The sequence below is a fragment of the Annulohypoxylon maeteangense genome, assembly GCF_022496945.1.
Source record: "Annulohypoxylon maeteangense strain CBS 123835 unplaced genomic scaffold GGS22scaffold_1, whole genome shotgun sequence".
NCBI classification, from domain to species: Eukaryota; Fungi; Ascomycota; class Sordariomycetes; order Xylariales; family Hypoxylaceae; genus Annulohypoxylon; species Annulohypoxylon maeteangense.
Window position 1 is genome coordinate 871,121 of NW_025953248.1, and position 14,049 is coordinate 885,169.

General features: G+C 46.5%; 3 protein-coding genes across 3 annotated transcripts; 2 read left to right on the top strand and 1 right to left on the bottom strand.

Annotated features, from left to right (window-relative positions):
• Positions 1–1,625: 1,625 nt before the first annotated feature.
• GGS22DRAFT_3105 (uncharacterized protein) lies at positions 1,626–3,061 on the top strand. Its single transcript, XM_047966773.1, has one exon. The coding sequence runs from the start codon at positions 2,120–2,122 to the stop codon at positions 2,828–2,830; it is 711 nt and encodes a 236-aa protein (XP_047823546.1). The 5' UTR covers positions 1,626–2,119; the 3' UTR covers positions 2,831–3,061.
• Positions 3,062–7,350: 4,289 nt separating this feature from the next.
• GGS22DRAFT_3106 (ribosome biogenesis protein erb1) lies at positions 7,351–9,988 on the bottom strand. The gene is made up of 2 exons (XM_047966774.1): positions 9,304–9,988; positions 7,351–9,252 (listed from the first exon to the last, which is right to left on the bottom strand). The coding sequence occupies exons 1-2, from the start codon at positions 9,964–9,966 to the stop codon at positions 7,618–7,620; spliced, it is 2,298 nt and encodes a 765-aa protein (XP_047823547.1). The 5' UTR covers positions 9,967–9,988; the 3' UTR covers positions 7,351–7,617.
• Positions 9,989–10,512: 524 nt separating this feature from the next.
• GGS22DRAFT_3110 (uncharacterized protein) lies at positions 10,513–13,887 on the top strand. The gene is made up of 2 exons (XM_047966776.1): positions 10,513–11,012; positions 11,067–13,887. Exons 1-2 carry the CDS (start codon positions 10,588–10,590, stop codon positions 13,789–13,791), a joined length of 3,150 nt encoding a protein of 1,049 aa, XP_047823548.1. The 5' UTR covers positions 10,513–10,587; the 3' UTR covers positions 13,792–13,887.
• Positions 13,888–14,049: the final 162 nt, after the last annotated feature.

Here is a 14,049-nt window from a genome sequence, read left to right on the forward strand (position 1 = left end):
CAAGCTATCTCTCAAAGTCCATTAATAATCCATTGGGGAAAATAATGTAGAAAGGTAGCGCAGCCTAGGCGCAATCCGATGTCGGGAAATAGGCCGAGCGTAGAGTCCTAGATCTCTACCTACCTACCTACCTAGTACTTACCTAGTTCTCCAGCGTAAAGTCCCTACATGTGAGACAACCACCTACACAACCTACGTACCATGTTCCTGGGACATGCATATTGTAGGTAGTTGGTAGGTACTATGTAACACACACCCATACCTCTAGACATCGTAGGCACATTTCAAATGTTCTTGCGCGTCAAGTCTCTTGCAAATGTACGTCCAGAGTTACCTGGTGCCGAGGTAGGTAGGTAGATACTAGGTATCTTGCTGAATGTGTTCATGTTGTTTCGACTCAACCTTGAACGGGCCAGACAGCTACCTACCTACGTAATAGTCATAAAACCTCGAGATCAGCAGGCTATCGGCGCTACAATCTCATTATACCTTCATTGGATGATTCATGCTTGCGTTTGGTGAATTCAGTATATCTTTCGGACGAGATATTTCACCGTTGCTCGCACAATGCTTGTTCAACATGGTCATCCCTTCCGTAGCTGCAGATATATAATGCGCGAAGTAGCAGATGATACAGTCATAAGAGGCTTCATTGCATGTTTAGAGCCAATCCATCAATATGGATGGTTTAAGATTTAAATCCGGGAATTAGAATAAGCTTGAATAAGGGTTCTAGCCCGATGTTGACACGCTTTGTACTGGTACAGTTAGCAGGGGTAACCCTTGACCTTTAGTAACCCTTGCCGACGATAGGTACCCTAGAAACCGGATACTACCTAGGAACTACCTCCCGCAGTCTTTACAAGTCGTTATTTTCAAGGTAGTATAACCTTGGAAGTCGTGATATGCGGTTTACTTACCCCCCCACGCTTTGAAGTCGATATGGCAAGCTACCGACACCCTTAAAAGTATTTTTTGGGAGCTCCGTGATACGTTCTCTGTTCTCCGGTCGGTCTTCATGCGGCCACATACACGGGCTGGTCTGCCTTATCCCAATTCGTAAGTACTGTACCTATACCTGCCTCTACTATTTGGGATAGCCCCTCGAATGCTTGGCCGGTTTACCTACTACCTGAACACGGAGTATGCAAAGGAGAAAAACCGCTCATCCAGATGACCATTAATACAAGAGGGTAGGATAGGATATCAGAATACTTACATATTAGTTAGGTACATATAAGAAACAAAACGGTGCGTAAAAGTGAGGCGGAAGAAATAGTAGACCAGGATATGTATCCATTTTAAGCCCGTCCTCACTACCGGAGGTAGATGTCGAAGTCTCTTGTATCTTACGTACCACCTACCTAGGTCTAGGTGCGTATGCGTACTGTAAATATACACAGGAGGTACGAGACCTGGAGGTGACACGAGCAGTATGGTAAAAAAACTTCTACTGTATACTAGGGGTACCTGAATATACTTACCTACATACAATACATGGCGAGTAGTCGCATAGCCCACTTGCTTGTACTGTCACACAGAGAATCAATCCTAACTAGACTAATCCTAAAGGTTTTGTAGGAAATATAAATAAAAGCTATTAGACGGGATCTGTCGTTGGGCTCTGGTAAGTTAAAGAGAAATAAAATAAAATAACTATACTAGAAGAATATAAAATCAGGACATACGTATACTCAATAGTTGACTTCAGACTAGTCACTACATAAACCAACCCTCTCCCGCCTATTTCTTTCCCAAATCATCCCCTCCAGTATACTTTTCTTATTAGGTATCATAACACTTGAGGACTTACACCAACATTTATTATACCCTCCTAGGTACCCACCCAGCTTCACATATACTATTATATCATATCAAGTTCGACTACACATACAGACGTGTTGCTCCGTGGATGTATCCTTCCCAAGACATTACTTCCTTTCCGCACCTATACCGACAAGAAAACCCCCGTGTCATACCAAATACGTCTATCCCGGATCGAAAGGGCATCCCGTCTAATACGGATCTCTCTTGTCGAGCTGCTATTCGACTTCGAATTGCCTGACAGTCATACTTTAACCTCCTTAACTTTTTATTACGATTATTTTCATCGTTCAACATGCCTGCCCAGAAACATCTGTCCGACAACATCCCCCCCACCGGCCGAGTCTCCGAGTCAGAGAGGGAGAATGGAGAGGAGCACTACTACACCCGCAGCCATACCGAGTATCGTCCGCCACATCTCAATGGAGACAACTTCTCGTCAACTCAACCTAGCGGCTATAATACCCAACCAAGGCGAGTCAAGTCTATCGAGACCGACGATGCTATACCCGAATCGGTGCACGTGACGGACGGCGCCGGCGATTATACGTACCAGCCATATGCTGATTCTACGACTTATACGGAGAGCACCTTAAGAGGTCGCCGCTACTTGCACCATATCCTTAACCATGATTATTTTAATTATGACGGAAACGGCAGCGCACGTTTGACTACCCAAGCCATTGACACATTGAACCACAACAACGAAAATGGATATCAAGGCAACGTCCACGACTGGGAGATGGGCTATAACGTCAACTACCCAGCTGGCCTCCCAGTTGACTTCCATGCCGATTCTGGCTTTGACTTAAGCACAGGGAACTTGGAAGGTTCTTCGGCCCCTCAAAGTCAGGCATCGGTTATGAGCTCCAACTATGTGATGGTTCCGCCAGCGCCCGAGGATCCTTTAGCGGACATCATCCGAGACGCAGGGGCCCATTTGAACGACATTTCGACGCCCCAGACTAGCTTTGCTAGTGACATTGCGGACGCGGATACTAGGTAATGGTGTTTAAGGAAGATGACGATGACGATAATAGCGATTTTTGTATGGGTTTTATGATCATTGGTCTGGCGTTTTTGAGTATTTAATAGGACGGAAATGTGTTGTTTTTTTCTCTTTTCTCTTCTTTTCCGTTCACTGTTTGAAGGAATAATTCTTGTGTCTACCACCGCTAATGTCATGTTTCTATTATTCCCCATCCATCTTTTCAATGGCCACAAAAAGCACAGCTATTCGGGCGAGTGGTCTGACAATCACTGGCGTTTCATTAAAAGCAGCCGTACGGCGTTGCGGTAGTTGCTCTTTGGAAGGATCATGTAATCATCGGTGATGTAAAGCCAATAGATGCGATCGTTTTTTTTTAATCTCGTAACACACCTTACTCCCCGGTGACTTTTCGTCGAGACCTAACGTGTACCCAAGGCGTCCTTGGTCCCGCGATCTTGATTAACCCAAGAGGTGGCGATGGCGACCCTGCTAAGTTTAAAGCCATGCCGTAGTATTAGCCGCTTCTAGATCTTTAAGCCTTCGGTCTTTAGCTGTCAACTCCTACCCTATGGGGATATGCTGGCCTCGCTTGCGCAACCACTTATCACCATCGTCGTGCTTCATCACACAGCAGATGGGAACGGTGAGCGACCTCTCTCACCGTCATCACGCATCGATGCCTAACCCCAAATTCCTTTCACTATATTCTCCGCACCGCCACGAATGCCACCATTCTGACTCAGAAAACATGACCCAACTTAGGCCTGCCATGTGGGGGAAGTCTTCACGCAATCGGTTTCTACCCATTATCATTCCTTATTATCTCTTCCTTCTCCTCATCCTTAACTCCTTAACCCGCCCATGCGGCATGGCTCTGCCACAACCATCCACTTGGATCACATGCAGGTCAACAGTTCGTAGCCAGGCTGTCGGGACTTTTTTTTCCCTTTTCTTTTTTTTCTTTTGCAACCTGATTACGCAGATGTGGCTTCAATCTCGCATTGTAAAAACAGACAACGACTGGATAATTCATCCGGAGACGAGTCCGCTCTGCTGAAATGCAAGTACCCGATCCTGCTGCGGAGCGACGTACAACGCCCCGAAATCAGGGCAATAAATTAAAAAAAAAGAATAAATAATGGGGAATGTAGAATAAAAGCATACAGGTAGTTAATCGCTAGATTTACTAGAGTAAGTACCCCTTAGGTACCGAATTTCCGGGGCTTCCACAGCATCACTGCATCGCTGTATCGGCACGAATCCCCTGACCCTAAAGACCGTCGAGTGAGAATCCTAAGGTGTCGAAATGCAGCATCGGCCTGAAACGCACACCACACCATGCCCCTCTATCGATCCTCCCATGGGCACCGTAGCAGCCCTAAGGGGAAAAAAATCCCCTAGAAAAAATAACGAAAATAACTAGAGAAAGAGCCAAGATGGACAAAAGATCTGCACGATACGCACCTGCATTCAACGTGTCCGCCTCCCCAACCACACAACCGCAGCCCTGAAGAAAAAACGGACGAGAGGAGACACACACCTCCTACGCACTAGGTAGGTAAGTACCTATCTCCCTACCTAGCAGGTAAGCCAGAAAGCAGCCGTTCGCTCAACCCCGACACTCACCCTCTCCCCAAAAAGATCGCAACGCATATAAAGCATTGATGTAATGCAGCGGAAGGATGTCGTACCACACATCCCCCCCCGTCGTCCCCGTAAATCCCGGGCGAGATCGATCGCCCATCGACCAACCGGGGATTTTCTCGTCGGCGAACAATTGGAATAAGGTCGCGTCGGTATGTAGGCTGCGCTCCTGTCATCACATCATGTCAGGGGAACGTACCTAATATGTGTATGTGTGTGTGTGGGTGTGTGTTTTCCCGTTGCGTCTCGCCGTTCCCCAGACTGGAACGGCGGTCTGTCTTACGCTACCCATGTCCCCAAACCCCCCATTTCTCGCTCCTTCCCGCGCTCGACAGAGGAATAAAGCTCGTGGATGAGAATGCAGACTGCAGATGGATGCTCGCCTCGATTAGCGAATGGTTGATATTTCCTCCGGCCTTGCTGCACAGGTAGGCTCATCGTAGATCGTGCGTCCAAGCCGCGGGACCCGGCACCGCGCGGTGGATTACCTGGGATCCTTACTTACTACTACCTGGTACGTAAACTGTCGTCGTCCTCGTCGTCGAAGGGGATTCTCGGCCCGAGTCATCCACTGCTCCCTTCCCCTGCTCCCTTCCCCTTCCTCCCCCTCCCCCGCCTGGGCTAATAAAACCAAGCACCCAGAATCCCCCACATAAACGTGAGGCGGACGGGGAAAGGAGTGGTCTAGGCCGTTTGACTGGGGCTTGCAGTTGAGGCTCTGGGATGGCTGGACTGGAACCGAGCATTTAGCCCCTGAGCAGTAGGAACGCGGGGCGTACTGGAGATTGCTTCGATGCTAGCGTGCTCGGGGATGGCTGCGATAGATTCATGTGTTGATGTCGGCGACTACCGGTTCTTTCGATCCTTCGCTGCTAATCTTCTTGAAGGCTACGTACTGCGCGTGCTGACGTGTCTATCAAGGTCCTTCTGAGTGTCTGAGATGTGTGTGTTGAGGATCGACTGGTGCTGGCGTCGCTGAGGCTCGGGGAGGCGGACCCGTTGATAACCGTTTGGCTGTTTTGTGGCGTTGCGAGTGGTGCGATCCTGAGGTGCTGGGGAGGTGCCTGGTGCAGATGTTGGTATGCGTCGTGCCGTCCTTAGGTAAGCTGCTGGTTCTTGTTTATTTAATACCCTGAGAACCCGGGTCTAGTTGTCTCTCCATTTCCCCTTTATGTGGTGTCTGTGTTTGATGTCAAAATCGGGCTGATGTTCGTGCTTGGCCCGTCTAACTTGATCCTGGTGATCGGTCTAGACTTGGTTCCTTGAGATCAACTTGTGTTTCTGCTTCCATCTTGTCATATTAGGTAAGTATCATAACGTCATATCCATCCTAGCTGTTGTGTTTACTCCTTTGAAGTTCGGATACCCTCAATGCCGTCTTAAGTGTGAGGGGAACGACGCGGTATTGATGTTATTTCAAGAGTATCCCCTAAGTCTCCTGCAGAGAAAGCTCGCCAGTGCTGGTAGTCTGCGAATCGAGTCTACGGTTCCTAACCAATATTTGATGTCATTGGATGTCGATTAAGTTATCTTGAGTGATGCCGCCCCCCCTTTTGTTTTACTGAATATGCCTAGCTTGTGACTGTGACTCTCCATTTCCCCTGATTCATCTTCCGAACTAGTATGTAGCATAGTATTTACCCTTTCAGGGTTGTAATAGAGTCGACGATGAGGCTCGATCGAGATAAGTTTATAGTTTTCCCACCATTAGAGAGATAGACTGGTTATCTTAGGTATTCTTAGCGTCGTGTTGATTGCTAGGGACGAAATAATGTCTTTCGTTCGTAAGCCTTTGAGGGACATGCTCTAGTAAGATTATATAGAAACCCGTTCTAAGTTAACTACTAGGTAGTTTAGGGGGTATGACTTTGTAAGTGACTATTAATTGGTTAGTGTATATTCTCGGTACATGTGTCTTTGACCCTAGATGGCTTACAAAGACATCTCACTTGTCTTTTAGCAGTCTTGATTGTAATCGATGGACATCATCAAGGCTCTTATATGTCCATCGGAAACCTCCCTGGCCAGAGGGACGATAACACTAAATAGTTATTAGCTAATAAAATGTAAGGGGTACGTAGATTTGTTAGTTCATGGTGCTATTTTATGGGCTTATTGCATGAGTTGTTAATATAATGTTATACTGGAGGGGTAAAAGGGGTTAGAAGTAGCCCAAATCCTAGGTGAGTATCATTGCCTGTCTCCCAAGACGCTTGTGTAGGTATTCACGCATTATCCAATGTTCTTCGTCTTGATAGTAGCGGTTGGAATAAGACTCGCCAAGGGCGTCTGTGCTCGTCTGTATTTAGGCATGGGTAGACAAGATCGAAGGTTTATGGTCGATCGGGGATCCGCCATCACCATCACCAACATTAGACATTCTTCAACTTTGGATATAGAATATCCAAGGTAATTAGGTAGATATCCAAAATCGAGCTGTTGTTGTAGGGCATCACCGTCATCTTCTCTTTCAAATTCTTTCTCCCTCGTTGATCCTCCATTGTCTAGCTGGGTAGTACGACTCGGCTCTGGCGGCTCGTGCCTCGTTGGTACTTATACTAGGTAAATAGTAGGTAGTTTAAATATAGATGCATAGGACGTTTCGAAGGCTTTGGTATCGATATTACGTCTTTAGTGATCATACGAGCAGAAGGAAAGACAGGGGAGAAGCCATCTTCTAGAATAGAAATAGAAGTAAAGTGCGGCAATATCTTAGGCAGTGTAATATAAAAAGGGGAGTCATCGGGCAGTAATGAAAGGATGCATGTTGCCTGGCCTGCGTGCGAGTCCTGACCTATCTACTGCATGTATATGCGCCAATACACTAGGACTAGCCAGTCATGATGCTAAGGCATGATTTGCAGGCGTTCACGACGAATGGCAGGGCAAGACAGAAATGTACTAGTTGATTGGGTGCCGTTGTCAAACGGATGAAAATGGTGGGTCGAAAGACCAACAAGCTGTATCTCGATTGGATGTGACGAGGCGGTGATTGTATGTAAAACCCACCCTAAGACCCTTGGAAGAACGCGCAAGGATCTTGGGTGATAAGAGGTATATTTCTCTAACAAAACGCCGTCGCTATATGACTCTTTGTAACGTCCTAGCCAGGATGTCATTGGGTACACACCTACACATTATTTCCTACAAAACCGGGCTTATGTCCATAGCCTACAAGTCCCGTCAGCGCCAGCACTTACACACCAGGGATGCTGGGGATGCCAGTCGACGTCCGTCACGCCAAGCTTATTAACAACCTTATGCCCCTTGAGCATCTTGACGGGAACGATGGTCGGTCCTTCCATCAGGTCGCTCACAACTTTGCTGTGGAATATTTGTAAAGTTCCATCATCACTACAGTCTGCGAACAATGGATAAGACCGGTGAAATCTTACAGCCCTGATGGCTTGAGGATGGAATCGCATGGTCTTATAAGGCCGGTTTGACATCTCAAGGTCATGCCAGAGCAAACGACGATCATACGACCCAACAACCAAGTTATCACCGCCAGGATGTACATCAAATGAAGAAATCCAGCGAGCTCCGGGCTGGATTGATTTGATCAGCTCCTGCTTTTGAAGGTCGTAACAGCGTATCGATCGTTGGGTGGCTACGAAGAACAGGGGACGTGAAGGATGGAATGATGCCGCCTGTGCCAACCCGGGTAGCTTCCGGAAGGGAATCTGAGTCAGATGCTTAGAAAGCGTGTGGATAGCCACAGAACTCCTCTGTCCGCTCGGAGATACGGTGCATAGAAAATCTCCTCTTCGGTGCCAGTTGATAGTTTTCACTGGCGATCGAACTGTTGCTTTTAACAGCACCCCTTCGTCTTCCAGTCGTGCTCCAGGTCGAGCCCATTTCGCAGGTGGGTCTTTTCGCGCCGCTCCGTTAGTTGTCGTAAGCTGTTTGCCGTTGGTTGCGTACCCGAATCCTGCATCCAATATATCGCGACTAGCTTGTTCTAGTTCCGGATTTCCGAACGAAGGGATCATAAAGAAAATATCTTCGCCCACAGCTGCTGAAAGAATTGATGCCTCCTGACCTGGCCTCCATCGCACGACGTCTACCGGGTCTTCGCTACTTAATTTGACTTGCCATTGCTGTTTGCCATCTGTAAGACCCCAGACTCTGACGGTACCATCGTCGCCGCCGCTGGCTAGCCACTGTCCTGATGGATCGACAGCAACCGACCGTACTCTGCCCTCGTGACCGGTATATTCTATCGACGCAACTGTTGGGAATGGTCGTAATTCCTCGGGTCGTGGCAGTTTAGGGAGCAATGAAGCTGGGTCAATATTCAATCTGTTCTTCCGTATTCGGGGTGCAAGGTAGAGATCAAGGCACCTCTCAAAGCGTTCCTTGACAAACTGGTCATATGCTGGAGTTCTCCGTAATGAGTCGTACTTTTGGGACAGATACTCCTTTTCTCGTTCCTCCGGCTCCGTCTCTTCCCAAGCCTTCTTTTCATCCTCTGTGGGGAGATACTCTGGAGGTGGGTTGTAGCTGAGGTCATAGCCAGGAGGAGCGAGTTTGGGTGCTGGAATGTGCATTACGTTAGGTGGTCGAGGTGTCTCGTCGGCCCATAGGTCGTAATGGATTTCTTCTTGTTCCTCCTCCTCTCTCTGTTTCTCCTCTGGAGGCTTGTATGGTAAAATGCGACCTTCCCGGATTGCCTTAACTAGCTTCATAATTCGTTTAGCTTCATGCTTCGAGGGCAAGAAGCGTCGTTTCGGCTCCGGTGCGGCACTCAATGGCATTGTCTCTTCAAAACTTGTAAACCATTCTACAGTATCCTGTGGACAAATTAGATCGAAGAATATATTGGATTGAATAGCAAAACTTACAGGATATGGGTCATATCCCTCCTCTGGAATTTCGTTCATTTGAACTCGTCGCAACAATTCTAGCTCATCCTGGCTTAAATTCAAGGGCTTTCCGGTGGCAGGATCGGTAAGACCAGTCCATCCTTTAGGGACCTCTATACTGTCTAATAAAGCATCCAAAGCCTCGCCAGTGGCTGGGCGCATGATCTTCTTCCCATTGATATCGTACCCTATGTGAGGATACGAATCATAGAATGAAAGAGGTATGTTGCCAATCGTGTTTGCGGGTTCTTGAGCATCCGAGTCATCTGAGTCGTAGACGGGGTCGACATCATCGTAAACATATCTCGTCCCCCCGTTGGCGTCTGTTTCAACTCTATAATGAGGACCAACATCCTCTTGATCCGACTCAGGTCCATTCTCCAATTTCTTTCTTTCTAGGCCTTCATCATCGGTTGGTATATCGTCGCTGTCTAACTCGTCGTTTTCAGGATCGAAAGTATCTTCATTAACGTCGTCATCGTCATCGTCATGTTCTACTTCGGATTCTTCATCGTCTGACTCGTCGTCTAGCACACCCTCAAGAAGGCCATCTCCAAACTCATCGTCAGAAAATGCCTGATCTTTTTGATCAACTTCAACTATAGAAGCTTTGCGCTTCAAACTGGGTTTCGTTGAAGACATTTGCGCCAATTGCGAAGTTAGGTGGTGCGAAAGAAGAATTTTGTGTTAAGAACTTTAAAAGCAATTGAAACTGATGGCAAGCTCCAAATTTTTTTGCGCCGTTGTGGGGTTCTGCCGTTTCTGCCGCTAAATAGATTTTTACCGCCTTCCGTTTTGTTAAACCTTGATACGCTAGGTACTTGCATAAAATAGGATAATTTGCATAATTAGGTAATTTGGTAGTTAAGAAAGCTTCTTAATTATCATAATAGTTAACTTTATTGTAGTTACCAAGGTGTTTTATACCAATCTTCCTCTTCTTTACCATCATCTATATAATATGACGCAGATTAATCTATAGGTACCCTTTCCCTCTACTTAATTGCAACCTCCCAAGATGGCCTTTAACAGAACAGCGTACAATTGGGCGGTTGGGTGCCACCCCCTCCTCTTCCTTTTTCGTGTACAGCACCAACAACCTGTTTTAGAGGATGTGCAGCTTAACTATAAGTAGAAATTCATTTCTGCCTAGTGGTCTGCTTTCCCCATCTCTCACATAGTAAGATTGTCTGTGAATACCTTCATGTCTCTTTTCTTGAAGAAAAAGACAACAGCAGTGCTCTTAAATACAACGACGGCATAATGGACCCTCTATCGGTTTTTTCTTTAGCGGGAAATATCCTTCAATTCATCGAGTTTGCTACGAAGCTGTTATCATCAAGCGTAGAAATTTATAAGTCTTCTACAGGGGCTTTAGATACAAAAGTCGCATTGGAAGAGATATATCAGCGCCTTTCTAACTTAAGTCGCGGCTTTTTCGCCACCCCAGAGAGCACAGCTAGCGAACCTGCCCTCAGAAGCATTGCCGAATCGTGCAGTGCTGATTGTTCTCGCCTTCTAACGGTCCTGAATGGCATAAAGGTTGGCGAGGATGATCATCGCGCATGGAAGAGCTTCCGGGCTGCATTGAAAATTGCTTGGAAGGGAGAGCAAGAAATCGAAAGGTTGACGAGCCGCCTGAGAGACCATCAATCGGCGATGACACTACAGATATGTGTAATATCAAAGTAAGCTACTGATCCTTTCGTTTATGCCAATGTCTTAAACTTATAGAAGTCTAGTAAATGGCTTCAAAATATGAATCAACATCTGCAGAATCTTAAAGGCCAGGATGCAGCTCTGCAACTTCAATATTCAGAAAGATTGGAGAAAATATCGGCCAACCTCCAAGCAATAAAATTGCAAATTAGCGAGCCAAGGACGTCTAGGCCCGGTTTCATGTTTTCATATATCGATCTAGATGAACTAACGAACAAGCTATCACAATTGTCTCTGACAGAACGCAACATCGCGAGGGATCAGGCAATTTTGAGTAGCCTCGATTATAGCACGAGGGGAGAGAGACGCGAGAACATTTCCAAAGCTCATGTTCGCACTTTTAGCTGGATATTCGAGGCATCCGATCAAGAGATAACGAGACAAAATGGCTTTTTGAGATGGCTTCGTGAGTCAGATGGAGTCTTTTGGATAACGGGCAAACCGGGTAGTGGGAAATCAACCTTGATGAAATTTCTAGCCGGCCATACAAAGACAATGGAAGCATTAGAGCAGTGGGCAACTCCAGAAAGGGTAGTTGTCGCGAGCCATTTCTTCTGGTCCTTAGGAATTTCGAAGCAGAAATCCATGGAGGGATTATTTCAGTCTCTCCTATACGAAATCTTTCGACGATGTCCGGAACTAATTAGGGAGGTGTGTCCATCTAGGTGGGAAAACGATTCATCCCACCTCCACACACAGGATTGGACGTTCAAGGAACTGGTCAACTGCTTCCGGGCCATAAAGGAGAATGGAAATTCGACCACGAAATTCTGTTTTTTCATTGACGGGCTTGACGAATTCGATGGGGATTATATAGACATCTGTCGAACTCTGTCAGAAATCGCAGAATGCTCGCGGATTAAATTATGTGTTGCCAGTCGACCCTTGAATGAATTCCAGGACCAGTTTGGCGCCGACCAGTCATCTACTCTTTACGTCCACGAGCTGACTAGAAATGACATTATGGATTACGCCCGGGCTCGCCTAGAGGAGCATCCTCGTTGGCCAGCTCTTGGCCTAGGTGGTCAAGAATATCAATTGTTCCTCTCGAATATTGCTAATTTGGCTAGTGGCGTATTTCTATGGGTTACCCTAGCTGTACAATCTCTTCGGCGTGGACTGACAAACTTCGATACCATGGATGAATTGAATACTAGGTTAGATGCTCTCCCTAAAGGCCTAGAGGCGTTCTACAAGGACATGCTGGATTCAGTTGAGCCGATATATCGGCGCAAATCAGCCAACTTATTGCAAATACAACTGATTTCGACGGGCATGTCACTGGAACTACCATGGACAGTAACTCTGCTGCATGAGCGCGAGTATTCTGATCCAGAATACGCGATTACTATGCCTTGGACGACACTAAGTAAGAATGATGTTCGGGCTCTCCGCCACCGAGCATCTCGCAGATTGATTGCAAAGTGCTGCTGCATAGTAGAGATACGTCAGAATACGTTGGAATTTATCCATCGGACTGCATCGGACTATTTAAAAACGCCTGAAATGGTGAATTACATCCAGTCCAGAAATGGCGAAGGATTTAATGCTCACCTTTCGATACTAAAAGCCTGGGTAGCTTGTTTAAAGATGGGCACATTAAACTTGGTGGAACAAGATGAACCGACACCTGCAGATGTCTTATACTTCGTAAATTCCGGCGTATACAAGAAACTGTTCACGTTAGTTGGTGCTGCAATAAATAACGGGGCGAGAGAAGATGAAGTCTTCAAACATATTGATTGTCTCGAGGATATGTCAACGTTAAAAACATACCCCGAGGAAGAATTATCCTTGAATCAATGGTCAACGCCCGTCGGACTCCTATACAATCCTTCGCGATCTTCTTCATTCAAAGAATGCTTAATCCAGATGGGTGCATTGGATTATGCTGCTATGAAGCTTTCTAACAATGCGGAATACTTTCAAGGAATATCGCGATCGGCTTTATGGTCAGCTATAGCACTCAGTAGGTTCAGCGCGGGAAAGAAATTCCTTCATCTCTTACTCCGAAATGGTCACGATCCGAACGAAATTGTCTATGATTGGGATACTTGTCAAAGAGTGTCCATCGGGCCAATTAAGATCTGGGAAAAGACCTTTGGAACTCCGCGTTCCTATTTTGGATATTCTAAATTTCAGCGACAGCCACCGGCGTCTATTTGGTCAGCCTATCTAACTAAATGTAAAATTTGCGGAGATTTTGGTCCTCGACGCCAAGTAGAAAACGAACTTCATAGCTACAGCCAGGGTATCTTTCAGCTAGCCGGACATCAAGTCTTCGATGTTGGTCTTGATAATACCGTTTTTTCGCTCCTGCTCCATCATGGCGCCGATCCAAATGCGCACCCTACACCTCTCACTACAGCCTGGGTTGGTTTTGTTTGCTCGGGTATCAGAAACCCATCAAGAGTTACTGCCTCTGATTCCTACCTTAAGACACTGGATGACTTCTTCAAGTACGGAGCGGACCTGGGTGTTTCGACTGTTGGGTTGACTTTGTTTCCCGGAGATAAATCGAGCCACCTACCACTTCGAATGACCACTGGTTGGGATACCTTTTGCGAGGCTCTAGAAGATCTTACTGGATCTGAAACGGAAGAGGAACTTAATCTCATTTCCCAGATTACCATGAAGATGATTCAGCAGGCGACGAGTACTAGGTGGCCTATGGGAAGGCTGCCTTCGATCATAAGGAGGGCTTTCCCTAAGACGCTAGGTCAGCCAATTCTTGATATGATTTTTTAAGATAAAGGACCATAGCTGCATAGGTACTCGGCCGATGTGGCGATGTCTTACATCACTAAATACCTTGGAACGTGGCTGGCTGGCCTCGGACTTCCCCACTAGGTACAATCTGGAATAGGGGTGACCTAACTATCGTCTCAATCATGAGTATCGTTGACATTTCACAAGACTTGTCATTAAGACAGGTCTAATTAGGTCAGAATGGATCGTTTGGAATTACAAAATTTATCTATCTTCCTATCTATTTCAATTGTAGCA